Source organism: Lepus europaeus, chromosome 3 (assembly GCF_033115175.1).
Source record: "Lepus europaeus isolate LE1 chromosome 3, mLepTim1.pri, whole genome shotgun sequence".
Lineage (NCBI taxonomy): Eukaryota > Metazoa > Chordata > Mammalia > Lagomorpha > Leporidae > Lepus > Lepus europaeus.
The window spans coordinates 156,201,115-156,220,609 of record NC_084829.1 but is presented as its reverse complement, the minus strand read 5'-3'; the positions used below and the strand labels follow the sequence as shown (position 1 = coordinate 156,220,609).

Below are 19,495 nucleotides of genomic sequence, written 5' to 3'. Positions count from 1 at the left end.
TAGACAATCCACAACAATTTGGGAAAAATAAATGTTGTTCATGCTCTAATAGAAAGCGACTGACAGCAGCAGAAACACCACAGGCATCTTAGTTCAGCTCTCAAAATGCCGACTGAAAAGTAAAGTGCAGCAAACCTCCTGTTCAGTAAGCCCCACTTCTACTCCGTGAGTTGCACCCAGATCACCTGCAGACAGCGGAGACTGTAAACAAGCGGCATAAACATCCTAAAGCCTTTCTTGGATGAACCATGCTGGCTTCTCCAGTGATTCTGAAGACAAAGCGCACCAAAGCGACATCTACCAACAGCCAATGCAAAAGCAGACCAGCCAAGAGCAAAGGTCATCCCAGTGCTTTGGGGATGCTCAAGGAGGGAGGGCCAAAGAACAACAGTGTTTGTGTTTTGAGAAAGCCAAAATTTTAGCAGAACAAGCGCTGGGAAGTCTTTACCAGAGTCTTTCTCCAGCATGACAATGCTCCTGCTACTTGTTCTCATCAAAGGCAGGTCTGTGAGTTTTGGTGGGAAATCAGTATGTACCAACATCTCAGTCGGACGGGTCTGCAGACTTTCCTGTTTCAGAGTTAGTAACATAAAAAGACTGGACTGGCATGGTTGAATTCCCAGTGCTCTTGGTTCTTTAGGGATGGACTAGATGGCTGCTATCATAGCGTTTCAAGTGTTTTGAACTTTCTGAGAAATAAAGTTTATGATTTTTATTGTTACACTTGATCTTAACCAAAAGGTCGAGAAGTGATTAAAATCTCCTTTTCTAAAACAGCACCTTTTAAAGGGAAGCATACCTTTGAAGTCAACAAAACCTGGGTTCAAACACCTACGCGAATCATAAGTTGTGCCTCTCCCTGTACCAGGAATCATGGACTACTGGGCTAGCCATTTAGGAAATAATGCATATTGAAAACAGAGGGCTGGGACCTGCATTGTGTGTGGTGCTGTGGGTTAAGTCACCACGTGTGACACCACAGCACACCAGACAGGCTCCGGGTTCAAGTCCTGGCTGCTCCACTTTCCATCCAGCTCCTTGCTAATGCTCCTAGGAAAACAGTAGAAGATGGTCCAAGTACTTGGAACCTGCACCCACGTGGGAGACCCAAATAGAACTGTACACTCCTGGCTTCAGTCTGGCCCTTTTTGGGAATGAACTTGTGAATGGAAGATCTAACTCTGCCTTTCAAATAAATAAATCTTAAAAAAAGAAAAAAGAAAAAGAGCTGTAATTAAAAATATTAAGTAAATTATATTACAACACTGTTCTAAATGGAGCCCTTGAAGGCTGTGCCACCTAGAAACCTCTAAATCCTTATCTTTGGAATGAAAAAAGTGATGATAAATGCTACCTTCTATCTATAGAGCTGATAACAATTTCAACTGCCACAGAAGAAAAGACTAAAAGACTCATTCTTAAACAGCAGTTCTTTTACATGTTTAAGAATTATTATTATTTTTGACAGGCAGAGTTAGACAGTGAGAGAGAGAGAGAGAGAGAGAGAGAGAGAGAGAGAGAGAGAGAAAGGTCTTCCTTCCGTTGGTTAGCCCCCAAATGGCCGCTATAGCTGGCGCACCGTGCTGATCCGAAGCCAGGTGCTTCTCTTGGTCTCCCATGCGGGTGCAGGGCCCAAGCACTTGGGCCATCTTCCACTGCCCTCCCGGGCCACAGCAGAGAGCTGGACTGGAAGAGGAGCAACCGGGACAGAAACTGGCGCCCCAACCAGGACTAGAACCCAGTGTGCCGGTGCTGCAGGCAGAGGATTAGCCTATTGAGCCGCGGCACCGGCCTCATTTTAATGCTTTCTGATTTCACTAATAACCTTCCTAGTACATAAACATTTAATAGTTCAGTAATAAACACAAATTTTGTTTTAAAATGTACCTGTTGAAGTCCAAGAACATTTTATTTCATGTAATAATCATAATATAAACAAAATAATGCTTTGACAAGACTGGTAGAAAAAAATAACTGACAAGAAAGTTGATAAGTGAGTTTCACCAGTGTGTGGATCAGGCAGTTTTATGGCCACAAAGCTCAGTCATTTTCTCAAGAATTCTGGAAAAAGTTTTCAAAGGCTAAGAGCATTACATGCCATGGAACAGATCTCATGAGAATCTTAGAGATTTGACTCTAAGACTCAAACAGAAACAAAACCTAGAATAAGGTTGTATATAAAATAACTACAAATTATCCATTGCCACCAAGGACAAAAGCCAGTCTCTGAACTCAGGTTGTAAACGAACATGAAACACTTAATATGTGTAAAGGTGATTTTACACATTTAATTCAAGCCAATGAAACTTTCCCAAAAGAGAGCTTTACACACACACACACACACAGTACTGAGTTTTGTTTGTACATACAAGACTAAATTTTAGAAAGGAGCTCCCTAAATCACATCCTAAAAATATAAATTTGGAAGTAATCGCTGACTCTTGCTTTAGAAAGTATTCTAAAGGATAAGAGTTTAGAAACTTAACTTGTGTGAAAAAATACGTTCAAAAAGAAAGCCTATGAACACCAGCTTCTAAACAGCTGAGTTACTGTGAAACTTAAAAATATTACGCTATGTTTGAGCCCCCCCGAAGAATCATGAAAACAGGATCCAGAAGAGAGCTGAGGTGATTATTTAGCTATAGAAAAGGCAACAGCCAGGGTCCAGTGTTGCCGCGGAGTGGATGAAGTCTTGGAACCCAGGAGCTGGGTTGTGTCTTGGCTGCTGCCCTTCCAATCCAGCTCCCTGCCAATAGCCTGGGAAAGGCAGCGGAAGATGACCCAAGAGTCTGGGCCCCTGCCATTCACGTGGGAAACCTGAATGAAGCTCCCCTGGCTTTGGCCCTGGCTGTTGTGGCCACCTCAGAAGTGAACCAGCAGACTGAAGATCTCTCTGTCTCCCCCTCTCTCTCTTTCCAAGTAAATAATACACCTCGGAAAAACAAAAACAGAAAAAGGAAAGAAAACAGCCTGATGCATACTTGTAACAATGGAAACACAACTTCAGCAGTTAACTGCAGCCGAAACCTGTGAAGACCAGACCGGGCAGCTGTTCAGGCTTCTCTGCACATGCGCATTTATCTTTTCTAAACAGAAAATGAAGTAACACTTGGAGAACACCTGTCATGTCAGGCACTTTACTATGTGGTACAAAACAGTTTCCATATTGGCTCAAATATGTACAAGTTAGGAGACTCTGGGAATTTACCTAAACCTGTGACTTAAGATTTCTCTTTAGTGAAAAGATATTAAAATAATTAGCAGTTCACAGGATTGCATGAGGATTGCTACCCAGTAATACAACTATCCCAGTTTCTGCTGCATAGGATGTGACCATTTCATATCAGCCATTCTATCTAATAATGAAATGTACCTTTGCAGATCAGCTATTCAGATATTAAGACTTGGATGCTCAAAAACTTCTCCAAAGCCAGTTTTAAAAAACTAGAAGAAAAAGATTTTTGCTGTGTTAAAAAGCATTCCAATATTATTAGTCTTTCTTTCCCTCTGCTCCTCTCAGTTTTTTCCTCAACTGGTTATTTACAGATCATATTTAGATCATAGACTCAAGGCGTTTAAATGGAGAAAAATGATCCGCAAAACCACTTATCAAGGAGCAGCAACGACTTTTAACGCAAACAACAAATCTAATCAGTAATCTCTGCACAGAATGAGGTAAAAAAAGAGCCAGAGTGCTACAGTGAGAGGGATTTGGAAGCTAATTCTGGGAAGGCAGGTAAAGAACACAGCAGCAGCTGCCCATGGCGGATCACCAGGGAGGCGGACGAAAAGCACAGGACAACTGGTGCTTTTCACACAGCCTCCACCTCCGTGGGTCCCACATCCACAGGCTCAACCAGCCAGACTGAAAGCATGTGGAGGGAAAAGTACATCTTCACATACTGGTCAGCATGTGGAGACTTTTTTCTTAATATTACCTGAAAAACACAGCAGAAAAAACTATTCATATAAAGTTCACTTTGTATTTGTAGGGATGATTTAAAGTATATGAGAGGGTATGCACAGGCTATATGCGAACACTGTGTCATATTATATAAAGGACTCGAGCATACAGATTTTGGTATCTCCAGGAGGTCCTGGAACAAATTTCCCTTGGCTTTTGCAGAATGTAACCCTCTAAGCTATCTATTGGGCTCTGCACAAAAGCACTGTTTACTAGCGGAAGCATCTAACATCTCTCACTCGATACGAAGTCAGCCCATTAGCACAATTCTACCCTGTCACCACAGTACATAAATGACAGTGTTTATATCTTCAATTTAGAACATGGTGAAGATGGAAAGTTGCTGAAAAGGGGAACAGTACTAAGCTGGAGAGGAAGAGAAACGTCTGGTCACCACTGACGCCCAAATGAACTATTTTACATTTGCTTCTGATGTGCAGTCCTAAGAACAGCAGTACCACATTACTTCTTGAACACTATCTTGTCCCAAAGAGGCTGTTTCTAGAAACAAAGTATTTAATTACATGATAAATCTAGGGAGGAAGATAGGCTAGAAAAGTTTGACTTGAGTCAAAAACAGTTTCTACAAAACCATCTCACATGCTTCATGTAAGATTTTAGATTTTAATTCAGATTTTAGATTAACAATTGAATGTAAGACATCTGTGATAACTTTTTATTCATCTTCTAATACAGCCAATATTTTACTGAAATATTAAAAATAACTTCACATCTCTAAAATATTTTATCTAAATATTTAATAATTTTATGTGTATGATATATTGAATATTTACATATGTTAATACACTTAAAATGGTGGTATATGCGGACTTAAAAAAACCATAAACCCAGGAAGGTTCATGTATGTATATAATTTAGATAAATATATTATCCCAGGAGAGTCTGTATTAGTCTGGGATGATTATTGCTAACAATTTCAACGATTTTCAGAGTTCCACAGGTGACTTTGTCATAAATTTTCTTGCTAAGAGCCTAAGAGGGTACATTTCAAATTGCTTTCAATATATATCCATATTTAAAGTCTGCAGCCCCACTGGGGCCTGCACTGTGGTGTAGTGGATAAAGCCACCACCTGTGACTCCGGCATCCTTTATGGATGCCAGTTCATATCCCAGTTGCTCCACTTCTGATCCAGCTCCTTGCTACTGTGCCTGGGAAAATAAGTGCTTGGGCCCCTGCCACCCACATGAGTGGGAGACTCAGAGGATGCTCCTGGCTTTGGCTTGGCCCAGCCCTGGACATTGTGGCCATCTGGGGAGTGAACCAGTGGATAGATCTCTCTCTGTGTAACTCTTCCAAGTAACTAAATAAATAAATCTTTAAACAAAAGAACAAAAATTTGAACCCTCTTCCCAACACCATACACATACACACACAGAAAACCATCTAGGCCATTAATTCTAAATTCTAGACTGAGAAGGTTTTGATCCATCACGGTATCTTGTATTTATAAACTTCTCATTAAAAATTACAATAATTTTTTCTCTATAAAAGTTTAGCATCCACAACTTAAGTTACAAAGATGTTTTTAAAGCTACAGTATGAATTAAGAAAACAAAATTCTCTGCCACACTGTAGTATTTATGATTACTTAGAATAGTTACAATATTCTGTTTGCCTACCTTAAAAATTGACCTAAAGATACTAGCTCTCCCCGTTCTATATAAGTAAAATATTTAGAGAAAAATGTTAAAGTTAAAACATTTTATTAATAGCAACCAGTAAAAAAGATGAAGGCATATAATGTATAATAAAATTATTTTAATTGAATATTTTCTAAATTGTTCAATAAAGGTATGATGCATTAAAGTTTAGATGAGTAACATTCATACAGTCTCAAAGAACTGGATGTATTTCAGTAATAAACATCTGTTTGTGATTCTAAGATACTTTTTAAATTTCCACATCTCTGAATTAGGGATGTGTCTTACAATCCCGGGCATGTCCTGCTAGAAGCATTTCCTATTTCTGAATTGTGTCACTCACAAGCAGTACCTCCCCAGAGAAATGCAGTGCTTACTGAAAAAAAAAAATTTAAGTTAAAAAAGATAACTTCTAAAGTGTAATAGAAGTTTTCCCAACTCCCAAAATAACCCTTTAAATGTCTGACTCCATGAACAACAATTTTCTAAATGTAAGGAACGGCAAAGAAACTTCATGAAGTAACTACATTCACAGGACAAAAGAACTGCTGTAGAAAGAATACAACAGCTTCAATAAAGCACATCTTTTATCAATGAAATATTGCATGAAGTTACTTCCAGGTTCTTAAGTTAATAATTTTGTCCTATTTCTACCTTCTACAACTTATGAAGTGTTTTTCCACCCTAGATTAAAGTAAAATAGAATAAAGGATCATTCTACCCATAGTTCAATGGAGGTAAAGATTAGCTTGCTATAAAATAAGTTTCTATTCCCAACAGAACAAATATTGCATATGCAGTTATTCTAAGAACAAACAAATGTTTAATGAAGTGTTTGGAGACATTCAAAACCCATTTAAACATAATACCGCAGAAATACTATGGTACCTTAAATCATAACCTTTAATGGTTAGGTTACTCCTTATGTACTGCTAACTCCTAGCATTTCAGTGACCACACTGTAATGAAAAGTGTCAGACAGAGACTGGCTTTGTGGCACAGCAGGCTGACTCCTGCAGAGCCTACATCACATCCTGTAGCACTACTGGTTCAAGTCCCTGGTACTCTGCTACTGACCAGCTCCCTGCTAACGTGCCTGGGAAAGCAGCACAAGATGGCCCAAGCACTTGGGTCTCAGCGGCACATGTGGGAGACCAGGGTGGGAGCTTCTGGCTTCTGCCTGGCCCAGGCCTGGCTATTGTGGCCATTTTAAGAGTGAACCAGATGGAGGATCTCAATCTCTCCCTCTGTCACTCTGCCTTTCCAATACGTGAATAAAATAAATAATCAAAAACGTGACAGGTCCTATGCCAAATTTATCAAAGTAGGACAACATTGTTGGCATTTAAATAAATGGGGAGTTTAAGTACGATTTGGAAATTTAATGTAAGAACAAATGATCTCCTCTCACTTTAATACTAAAACAAAACAAGGACAAGGTAAGAACACACAATAATTTCTTTTCAGCCATTTTAAGAGTGTCACCACACATTTCCAAGACAGATTTCTAAATATAGTACTAACAATCAATCAGGTGACTCTCCAGCACTAGAATCTTTGAAACTGCAAAATTACTAGAAAGTCTCACATTACTACTTAATCCAGCTGAACCTGACATTTAACACTGGGACACGCAACTGAAGCAGTCAGAGAGGACTCCTAGGCAATATGGTTTTCTTCAAGTCCAGGCCACTACTTCTGAAATTAGAACTTTGTACCAATGTCTCGTTTTTTTCTCACGGCCCCAAGAAAAGGACATGAACCTCATGAACTAAAGGGAATACTACTCTGGAAATAAACATCATTTAAGTATTTTTACTCTTGCAAATAATATACTATCTATTCAGAACTTGTAGGAAAAATTATTTTTTGGGCCAAGAACCTTAAAGCTTGTATAGCTCTCCAGATCATCATAGGTAAGCAAAATCAATCCAACTGCCAATGGCTGGTGTGCTTTACCATTTTTTGGAGGTTTGACAAATACAGCTTAGGAATTTCACTAAGTAGAGCAAAAGACGAACTGTTGGAAATGCATAAGAAACATAATGACTATTCATATAAATAACCAAATGAAAATACTCCATTACAAACTAAAAGAACAAAGGATTTTATATATAAGAAAATACTATATATGCAAACCAAAGGAGAACAAACAGCAAATAAATGGAAACTTAAAAGCAGAAACAAATAAACAGGTAACTAACCCCCAATTTTTCTCCTTAATTTACCTTGGAGGTAAATCTCACAATGTCACCCAGAGCCTACGAAACGCATAATGGACCCGGGGTTCCTAGTATACAAATTCATACCTTTAAGTCCACCAACACCACTACACATTTTGTGCAATTCTGAAATTCACTTAGGCACATGAATTGTAAGCACTTTAGTACTAGTCTGATATATGCAGAATAGTAAATACAGTGTGAAACAAAGCAAAACAAGCACTGATTTGAGATTTGGCTCCATGCTCAATCTTGCTTCATGCTTAACTATATCAAAAAAAGAACTGTCAAAGTGCCAATGTTATTTTTTTACGGTATTTCATATTTTACCTTCATCAAGACTAACAGCTAATATCTATGGACAATGTTAACTGGACAAATTTCTCCAATTTTCTACCAGGTTTTAAAGTTTATTATCTAAACTAATGCGTTTACCAATGTAAACTTTTTACAAATTTCTATTTTTCTCTGTATGTGCATGAAGACAGAGAAATAGAAAAAACTACTTATGACAAAAGTATATACAGATATTACACACATGCGAATAAGACTGCATGATTTCTGTATCAAAGGACATGCTTCTTCCAAGACACAGTTCTTCATTGTTGTTATATGAGTAATAGAAAACTTTCACATCTAAGTACATGCTACTAATGATCCAGGGATTTAAGAATTTGTGTTAAAAAAATACAATTCCTAGAACACTGTTATCAAACAAATAAGTTTTATTGGCATCTAAAAACAAAATTCACCCAACATTGAAACGTACTTTAATATTTACGTTATTTTCTTTTTTTCTTTTTCACTCACTTCTGCAGTATGAGGAACAAATCACAAACACTTACTTTGGAGTAACAGAGACCATAGTGTAGATTTTACAAAATCACTTTTTAAAATCTCTGTATTATGCTCCTCAAATCTCTAGAGCCAGTCTTTGCATAAAATATCACAGCTTTGTCTACTACCTTAAAATTCTGCAGCAGCCTAAAGATATGGGTAAGATATACCATCACTTGCTATTTTGAAATATATCTATTGCCATATCCAACCTAATGATAGTATCTAAAAAATTCTTTCTTCCATAGGAAGTCTCTGACAAGCTGTTATTCATTTCTTTGACGTTAAAAGAATCTGGGGCAACATTTATACTTTATCAGAAAAAAATTTTTAAAAAATGTTTACCTACCATGTTCATATTAAGAACAATGTCTATACAAGTCAGTTGTACAATTATTTAAGAGAAAGGTGAACATGAACATCAGATTAACTTACTTCTGGCAGACACAGTGAACAACTATGGTCCAGTCAGCCATTAATCTATTACAGAGAGATGACAACTTTACAAAAGGTATCTTTTACCTACTGAGTGATGATTATGTCCCCTCAGTTTCTGTGCTTTCTACCACCACTGGTTCACTTTCTATATCAGCAACTGTGTCACTCTTCTCCTTGTTTATCTCACTTGAAGATGCCAGTTTTTCAAAAAGTTCAGGATCACTCTGCACTGGTAAAGGCGGTGGTTGAGCATGTCTCTCTGTATTTTCACCATTAATCTGGGGCACATTATCACCTTTTCGTTGAGAAGTGGCCCCTTCAAAATAATCAAAAACCCGAGCATGAGGAGGGGGGACCCAAGTGTTTTGAATTCTATCTCGTCCAAGACGATTTCCATTCATTTCTCTGCAAAAATCAAAATCTCTGTCATCCCTATCCCTTTGCCTCTCCCAGGGTCTTCTGCGGTCATCAAAATCTCTGTGAACTTCTTGTCCAAATCCTCTGTTCCAAGGACCACTTCTCGGATCAAAGCGATAGCTTCCAGCCCGAAATCTACCTCTTTCTTCATGTAAGCCTTTTGGACCACCAAATACAGGCAGAACTCGATGCTCTCTCTCATCAAAATCTCCTCTGTGCCCCCAAGGCTTCTCTGGATTAAAGCCAAAGTGGTCTCTTCTACCAAGATGATCTATTCCTGGCCTCACAATATTCTCTCTGATATCTACAGGAGGTCTTCCAAAATGATCCCTTCCATCTAATGGAGGCCTCCCAGGACCTTCCCTTGGATCTATAGGGCGGCCGACCACATCCCTAACATCCACCGGGGGAGGCCTGCTAAGGCTTTCTCGGGTTTCTATAGGAGGAAAGCGGTAATCTCTATCTCCTTCCTGTTGAATGTTATCATTCCCAAGTGGTATCCTTTTGTCTGGGTTAGTGACATTGTCTACACTTGGTCTTCCAGGAGCTAGGAAAGGTCTTTCTGGCTGACTAAAAATATCTCCTGGAGGAAAGGGTCCACGGGGTGGTGGATGAAGAGCTGAATCAAGTACCGAGGGGGGAGGGATTCCCCGCTGGGGAGGAAGTCCAGGCTGTATTAAAGGGAATCTTGGTCCAGGTGCCTGTGGAATTAGTCCTGGACGAATATCTAACATTGGCATTGCAGGCATCCTTTGACTGGGGATACTTAAAGGGGGTAAGTTTTGAGGTCCAGCTGGTGGCTGCGTTCCCAAAAGTCCAGACGTATTAGGAACATTTGGTGGCTGTACTCCTACAAGTCCAGAACTGTTAGGCATATTTGGGGGTAGCACTCCCAAAAGTCCAGAATTGCTCGACACACTTGGAGGCTGAATTCCCAAAATTCCGGAGTTATTTAGAATATTTGGTGGTTGGGCTCCAATAATCCCAGAACTACTGGAAACATTAGATGGCCGGACTCCAAGAATTTCAGAATTACTGGATACATTTGGTCTCTGGACTCCCAGAATTCCAGAATTGCTTGTGACACTGGGCGGCTGTCCTCCTAAAATTGCTGCATTACTTGAAATATCATTTGGAATCACTAAAGTGGAAGAATGAGACATAATTGAAAATATCAATCATTTTGCTCTGAAAAAGTACATTTTAATTATTGTTTTAGTATTGATTCATTAGTTTAATCAATTACTTAAATCCCACAAGAATCAAGGTATACAAGATATTAAGTAAAAATCAGAGCTAAAGTTATCAATATCATGTCAGACTGAAATCTAAATATTAAAATGTAAGTAAGGCTGTTACCTAAAATTTTTTAATCTTTTTCAGCTAAATAAAAACGTCAGGTTCTATACTGGCTTTTCATGTTTAACAACAAAAGATCTTCTAAAGGGTAACTAAAGCTACCAAGAGCAGTGGAGCCATAAGCCTTAATTAACTATGTTCAAACACTGTACAAGAGATCTTTTAAAAGTCCATGGAAGGGCCGGCGCTGTGGCTTAGTGGTAAAGCCGCCACCTGCAGCGCCAACATCCCATACTGGTATTGGTTCAAGGCCTAGCTGCTCCACTTCTGATCCAGCTCTCTGCTATTGCCTGGGATAGCAGCAGAAGATGGCCCAGGTCCTTGGGCCCCTGCACTCGCGTGGAAGACCCAGAAGAAGCCCCCAGTTGCTGGATTCAGATCTGTGCAGCTCCGGCTGTTGCAGCCAATTGGGGAGTGAACCAGTGGATGGAAGACCTCTCTCTCTCTCTCTCTCTCTCTCCCTGCCTCTCGTTCTCTTTCTGTATAATTCTTTCAAAGAAAAAAAAGTCCATGGAGGGAGCCAGCACTGTGGCATGGTGGGCGGGGCCTCCACCTGCAGCACCAGGGTCCCTTACGGGTGCAGGTTCATGTTCCGGCTGCTCCTCTTCCGCTCCTGCTTTCTGCTATGGCCTGGAAAAGCAGTAGAGGATGGCCCAAGTGCTTGGGCCCCTGTACCGGCGTGGGAGAACTGGAGGATGCTCCTGGTTCCTGGCTTTGGATCGGGCCAGCTCCAGCTGTTGTGGCCATTTGTGCAGTGAGCCCGTGGATGGAGGATCTTTCTGTTTCTACCTCTCTCTGTAATTCTACCTCTCAAATAAACAGTCTTAAAAAAATTACAACAAAATAAGCATTATCTTTTGATTCCACTTTCCATGAATTTTTTTTTGAAATATACTATTTATCTTCTAGTCCTTGCTGAATAATATCACAGAAATTCCTAGAAGTTATCCATACCCAATACATGCTCATTTTTATCTTACTGTAGTTATACAGGGCTTGTGCAATTTGACACCCCATTAAAGAAGCCCCACCAGGCAAAAATACGCATGTGGTGAAGGTCTTAATGGAAAGCTGTCAAAATCTGTATTACCCTGAAAAAAGTTCTATTTTCTTTTAATGGACATTTTAGAACATAGGTCTATCAGAAAACTGCAATACTTCAACATTTGTGCACTGAACTAGTTACAAATACACATCGCCCCCCAATTAAACCATTATAAAGAAGTAATTCCTATGGTTTCACTATTTATTTCCAGAGTTTTGCTCGTACCTGGTCTGGTGTTTTCAGCAGAAGAAATCTGGTGGTCTATAAGATGAGGTACTTTTTCTTCAGGCTCTGCTTGCTTAGCTGGAGGATTAAAAACATTTCCAGGTGGCAGAGTGGAAGTAGCAAGGCTGCTGGCAACAGAACCACCTGGCAAAACAAGGCTACCAAATCCAACATCTTTCACAGTTTCTGGGGTCATAGATAATGGTGGTTGCACTAAAGCTGTTTAAAAAGGAGAAAAATATTTCAAATTTGTCAATTAATTCATACACAGTTTTCTGGCAGCTGTAGGTTCATTTAATGGAATTTTTGTATTACTAAGTGCATTATATAACAATTGATGCCCCAATGACAAATCATTATAAAGAGACTATGTTCAGAAAGTGTCACTTTTCAAAAATATATAGAGCTGACTTTTGAAGAAATGTTTTCACCAAAATTGTTTAGTGAAATAAGGACCAATAATTAACAAACTCTAGTAATATAAAAATCATTATCCATTATTATGCCAGATAAGTATCTAAACATACATTAGTGATTAGTTACAGACTTACAGGACCAGAGGAGCATAAAACAACCATAAGCATAATTTAATCTATTCTATATTTAAAAAAATAAAAAATAATCTAATCTATGTCACTTAGAATATTGTGAACTCATACCTGGGAGATTTTAGGACATGTTTTACCCTCACATTTAATTCTAAATTACCTGGACAAACTGTTAACTCAAAATAGCTCTCTGTAAAAGAGAGATAAACCAAACAGTGCTCACATATGGAAATTATGAGAATTAATGAGACAGCAACTGTGAAAAGACCTGGTACATAGTATTTCTATTTTTCCATCAACCAATCCCAGACTTTTCCTAACCTTATGAATTAGGAAGAAAGAAGAAAATTAGACTCCAACAGAAGCCTCTGTGAATTAATTCAGAAACAATTTCTGAACACTTTGTTTAATGTGCAGACATAAACAATTCTTCCTAATTAACAAACAAAATCAAAAAGGAAGAAGGTTAATACTAGCCAAACACTGTAAGAGAAGACAGTTCTGAAGAATACAAGAAAAATGAATTAATTATCAAGTGTTAAGACCTTAATTTATCAAATACACCATCTTTGTGATAAGGACCTTGCCAGGCTATTTTTTGAGGCAGGTTTTTCTAAATTACTAACGGTGTTTTTACAAGACTGCGGAATTACTGCAGATAAAAGCAGCTAAATAAAAGTTCTGTGGTATTAAACTCATCTTATGAAGAGTATGTTCTTTTTTTTTTTTTTTTCCACTCAATGAAAAATCAAGAGCAAAATGAGGACCTAGCAGCTAGTTGGCCTCTAAATATCTTCTCTGGAAAACAGCTCATTCTCAGACTGGAATAGTATCTCGAACTGGTCTGTTTCTTCTAGTCATGAAAGATTAAGAAAAGGAAGAAGGATCTGAGCAGGACAGCTGCAGATTAAGAAATTTAACAAAGCAAAGCACATGATGACAGGAAGACCTTCTTTGAACTCTGACTAAAATTAACCAATTAAAAAAGGCATTTTGAGACCATCAAGCAAATATAAATAAAGACTATTGAAACTCTTAATTTGTAGCAGTCATTCAACAAATACATTTGTTTAAAAGTTTCTTAAGAAAAAATTAACAATTCACAAGAATGATAACTGACACTAACATTACCATGAATATATATATAAATCCTTAAAGTAGAAAACTCACATGTTGGTACTACCGGTGGAATTGCAGGGGGTGGTACTACGGGTGGGGGAACTGGCGGTGGCATGAAACCTACACGGAAAGAAAGACCAAAAGTAAAACAGCACAAGAAAAATGACATGATTAAATCACAGAATTCACTAGCTATTAATACACTTTACAATGAGGATCTTGTTACTATGAGCATATGTGTGTAAATATATATATAAATATATACACACACATATATTTGACTTTAAAATGACTTTTATACACACTATTTTATCCTCAGTATTTTATGGGGACCTTTGATAATGAGCACATCCTATTTATTCTTATGTAAGGCCTGTGACATAAAGTCAGACATTAACATAAACAGGATAGGCAGTTTATACGTTAGACCAGTTACTCTGTGGGGAGTTAACATTGTACTTCAAGCTAATGATCACATGTCATCTTTCAAACAATTCATTTATTTGACATGTTGTTTTATCCACCAGATCAAAATAATTTCATTAACCTTGGATAATACTATCCTTTTGGGTACTGGTATAAATCTTCAATTTAATATTGGATTTTTGTGATCATGATTTTATTTCTTAAAATTTATTTCCTTTTTGTTTGAAAGGCAGAAAAAAAGTGAGATCTTCCATCTGCTGGTTTTCTCCCCTAATGCCCACAACAGCTGGGATTCTGCTTAGGCCAAAGCCAGGAACTCAGTCAGGGTTCCCGTGGGGTTGGCAGGGACCCAAGTATTTGAGTCATCATCTGCTACCTTCTCAGGGTGCACAACAGCAGAAAACTGGAATTGGAAGTAGAGCCATGACGCAAACCAGGTACTCTACTACGGGATGTTTCAACTGCTAGACCAAACAATTACCCCTTTTATTGTGATTTTTCAAGACCCAATGTTCAAACTACATATAGAGTTGATAATGACTTAACAAAGTCTGTGGTATATTTCGAATGGTCTTTAAGAAACATCTGCTGAAACTGACTTTGATTTACAAGCCACAAATCATAATCTTGTCAGTTTCAAATTATGTACTAAACTACAATTTAAAAATTTTATTACATGACAGATAAAACCAACCTCAGACAGTGAACCAATTTATTAGTCTTGTTAAAAGTTTTAAAAATTCAGGGCCAGCACTGTGGCGTAGCACTGGCATCCCATATAGGTGCCGGTTCGAGAACCGGCTGCTCCACTTCTGATCCAGCTCTCTGCTATGGCCTGGGAAAGTGGTAGAAGATGGCCCAAGTGCTTGGGCCCCGGCACTCACGTGAAAGACCCAGAAGTAGCTCTTGGCTTCTGGCTCCGGATTGGTGCAGTTCCGGCTGATGCGGCCATCTGGGGTGTGAACCAGCGCTTGGAAGACCTCTGTGTGTGTGTGTGTGGTGTGTGTATGTGTGTAACTCTTTCAAGTAAATAAGTAAATTTAAAAAAAAAAAGTTTTAAAAATTCTATCCAGTAGCTAGCTTATATTATGAAACCAAATTACTGCTTTTCTCATAATATATGTAAATCCAAAGAAAAAATTTAATTTTGAAAAACTGTATATATTAAAAAATACAAATAATTTGATCTTCCATATGTTTCCCTCATTCTCCTAACCTCCCCTCATCTCATACTAAAAGCTGTACCCTCAACTGTATAATTTATATATGTATATGTATATGTATATGTATATGTATATGTATATGTATATGTATAACATGTATCTGTTAAGATGATGTTGTTTAAGTAATCTAAAATTTTTACCTGGAGAAATTTACTGAAGGAATAATTTATGAGGTCATAAAAGGTATCCCAAATTCAATTAGCATTTTAAATACAAATTCTAATGCCAAAAAGAAACTATTGACTTTTAGGAGGGAAAAATCTATAGAATTAAATTAAAACTTTCTGATGGAAGTATGATAATTATAGAAAAATTTACATATAAAAACATCAACAAATCTATTCTTCAACATACTATAGGAGTAATGATTTTCAAAGATTTTGACTGAATTTCATTTTTCTGTCTATCAGTGCATCTCCCAGCAATCTGCACCCGGGGAATGTTTTGGAAATAAAAACTCTCCAGTTCTACTAAGACTTAATGGAGGAAAAACCTCTGGAGGCTGCACCCAGCAATCCGTGATTTAATAAGCCTCTAGGAATTCTGATGCATGCTAAGATCCAAAAGTCACTGCTTCTTGGCGTTTAAACTTGGAAAAACAACAACTGTAAATGACATTCTAAATAGCGTTCAAATAATAAGATGAAAACTCCTTACCAGGAGGTGGTTGTGAAGGGTTAAAACTTGCTCGCAGAAAAGGAGGTGGAGGTATTGGACTGAACCCAGGGGGAGGAACTGGCATTGACACAGGAAACGCTGGTGGGACTAAACTAACTGTAGGCACAGCTGGTGCTACTGGGATCTTGTGGATAGAACAAGAAAAAAAAAAAAAAGAAAAGCCCATCAATCAATTAATTCACCTACAATGATTACTCCTTAGAACAACTAATAGTAAAATATTTCTGCAGATATTTCATTTTTAGGAAGACAGCCAATGCCACTGTATTAGGACATTCCCCCTCCTGTTTGGTATGTTTGTGAGTAAACTGACGCAGCATAAAAGCAAGGCTGTATGACCCAGCAGACAGTTTACTTGGGGGATTATGATACTTATCTTAGACTCAACTGATGTAACAGTCACTTAGCTGAGTAACATATTCAATTTTCAAGTGCCATCTAACATAACATTTATTAATATCTAACCATGTGATACCACCATTAGGAAGTAAGTCAGTAACAGTTTTAGAATAGCTCGAATTTCTCAAACTTATTTTCAAATCCCACTATAAATATCTTCTGCTTATTGCAGGTACAAAAAGCATCAAATATTTATCTGTATCACAGCTTTACCTCTCTCCTGAAATTCATATTGTATCAGCTGTCTATTCATCACCTCAACTTCACTGCCTAAAAGACACTTTATATTAACATGTACAAAACAAATAAATTCCCAGTTATTCTTCTAGTCTTTCCCATTAACTGATAATAGTTAACTCCATCTTTCCACTATCTCAGACCAAATACCTTTCCTTTTCCTTACAACTCTGAATTCTATCACGTCAGCAAGTCACACGTTCAAAACACACCTAGTATCTGACCACTTCTCATCACCTCTGCCTCTAGCTCTTTATCCTGGGCCCACCACCATCGCTCATCTGCATCACTACCGTTGTCTTTTTGGCAAATGAGGCAGCCTATTCACAAACAGCCACTATAATCCTTCAAAATTGTTGGTCAGACCAGTCATTCCTGTGCTCCAAATCCTCTAATGCCAGTCTTTTTTTTTTTTTTTTTTGACAGGCAGAGTGGACAGTGAGAGAGATACAGAGAGAAAGGTCTTCCTTTGCTGTTGGTTCACCCTCCAATGGCCGCTGCGGTAGGCGCGCTGCGGCTGGCACACCACTGATCCGATGGCAGGAGCCAGGTGCTTATCCTGGTCTCCCATGGGGTGCAGGGCCCAAGCACTTGGGCCATCCTCCACTGCACTCCCGGGCCACAGCAGAGAGCTGGCCTGGAAGAGGGGCAACCGGGACAGGATCGGTGCCCTGACCGGGACAAGAACCCGGTGTGCCGGCACCGCAAGGCAGAGGATTAGCCTAGTGAGCCGCGGCGCCGGCCTAATGCCAGTCTTTATAAAGGTTTATCTCAGCTCACCTGTTTCCCAGGCTACACTAGCCACTTCCTCTTTCTGGGACACACCAAGCATGTTCCTGGTCTCACACTGGTCACTCCCTCTGCCTGGAATGCCCTTCCTCAGGAACTTCAAGTTGTTGTTTAAATAAATATCACATTCTTAATTGGGTCTACCCTGACCAAACTACTGAACCCTGTATGCACCTAACCAGCCATTCCTGATCAATCAGCCTTAGACTGTCCTTTTCCTTTCCAAAAGATCTTAGAATCATATTCATTTTGCTTTTCCATCTCCCCTATTGAGAAAGGCAAGGATGTGAGTTTTCTTCTTTTACTGATACATCCCCATGCCAGGTGCCTGAAATATCTCAAGTCTCAGAGTCTGAACTCAATAAACATTTAAATATGAATGACATCATTTCTAAAATTTTTTTATAAAATCTAGGGGCCGGCACTGTGGTGCAGCAGGTAAAGCCACTGCCTGCAGTACCAGCATCCCATATGGGCGCTGGTTCGAGTCCCGGCTGCTCCATTTCTGATCCAGCTCTCTGCTGTGGCCTGGGAAAGCAGAAGATGGCCCAAGTGCTTGAGCCCCTGCACCCACCTGGTTGACCTGGAAGAAGCTGCTGGCTCCTGCATTCAGATTGGCACAGCTCTGGCCGTTACGGCCATCTGAGGAATAAACCAGCGAGGGAAAGACCCCTCTTTCTCTTTCTCTGTAACTCTGCCTTTCAAATAAATAAATAAATCTTTAAACAAAAATCTAACTAAATTCATTAATATAACAGTTCTACCGATTTGACTTTTCAGAAAAAAAAAATCACAAATCTGAAGAAAACAATTATGCAGGCTTGTAAAAGTAGTAAGCTCCATATTTATCTTGAGACTTAATGTGTTTAAACAATTGGTACTATAGCATTAGCAACATATATATTTTTTAAAAAATTTTATCTATTTATTTATTTGATAGGCAATGAGACCTTCTATCTGCTCGTCCACTCCCCAAATGATTGCAGTAGTTGAGGCTGAGCCAAGCCAAAGGCATGAGCCTGGAACTCAATAGGCGTCTCCCATATTGGGTTTCAGGGACCCAAATACTTAGGACATCCATCACCTGCTGCTTTCCTGGGCTCACGTTAGCAAGAACACTAGAATGGAAGCAGAGCCAGGACTCAAACCAGGGCACCTTGAAATGAGATGTGGGCATCCCAGGCAGTATCTTTAACTGCTACACAAAATGCCTGTCCCCTATCCAAACTTAAAAGAAAAATTCCTCTGCCTAACACTACTGACAAATATTTATTCTAATTTAGAAAATTTCCTCCCCGTTTGATAAAGTACATACATGAATGAAAACAGAAAAGTAAAACAACAGGTTAAAAAAACATATATCCAGCACTAACCTGCAACATAGCAACAGGTGGTGGGAAAACCTCTGCCTGGGTCGTCACTACTGTCTCCTTTTCAACTGGAGGTGGACTCTGTGTTGTCGGGACCGTCTCTTTGACAGGTTCTGAGCTTTTCACAGTTTCCCACTCTGAACAAAATGATGGAATTTAATTTCTGGTTTTTTTTTTTTTAAATAACAATTATATCCTACCTAAGTCCTTCATCTTGGCTTATCTCTAGGATATAACCATGACTGTGTGCCCAGATAAAATCAAATTATGATACTAAGGAGTCCAAAAAAGCATGACATACAACACACAAATTAAAGACATTAAAATGTTTGGTCTGAACATGAAACGTCTATCTCAAGGGCCATCTGATACAAGAGGAACCAGCCATATTCTATTTTTAACCACAGGGGACAACAAGGCAAGACCAACAAGAAAATTACTAACCCAACTCAGGAAAATCCTTCTGAAAATACAGCTATGTAAAACAGAACAAAGCAGTTCCTCTAAGGATTATCCCAATCATTCAGCATAAAGA

At 38.8% G+C, this 19,495-nt stretch overlaps 1 protein-coding gene across 6 annotated transcripts in view; it reads right to left on the bottom strand.

Moving 5' to 3' along the window:
- SCAF8 (SR-related CTD associated factor 8) overlaps positions 1-19,495 on the bottom strand; it is a 229,752-nt gene that overhangs the window by 129,670 nt on the left and 80,587 nt on the right. For 3 of the 6 annotated variants that reach the window (XR_009865532.1, XR_009865531.1, XM_062186966.1), the window contains exons 17-21: positions 18,964-19,097; positions 16,145-16,289; positions 13,890-13,958; positions 12,172-12,390; positions 9,210-10,683 (exon numbers count right to left, since the gene is read on the bottom strand). Coding sequence is in view for 4 of the 6 variants with exons in the window: in XM_062186966.1 (XP_062042950.1) it covers positions 9,224-10,683; positions 12,172-12,390; positions 13,890-13,958; positions 16,145-16,289; positions 18,964-19,097 (2,027 nt within the window). In the remaining 2 variants the exon portion in view is untranslated. Of the gene's footprint in view, positions 1-8,537; positions 10,684-12,171; positions 12,391-13,889; positions 13,959-16,144; positions 16,290-18,963; positions 19,098-19,495 lie in introns of those variants that run through there. The other 3 variants (XM_062186965.1, XM_062186968.1, XM_062186969.1) reach the window with 3 other exon arrangements.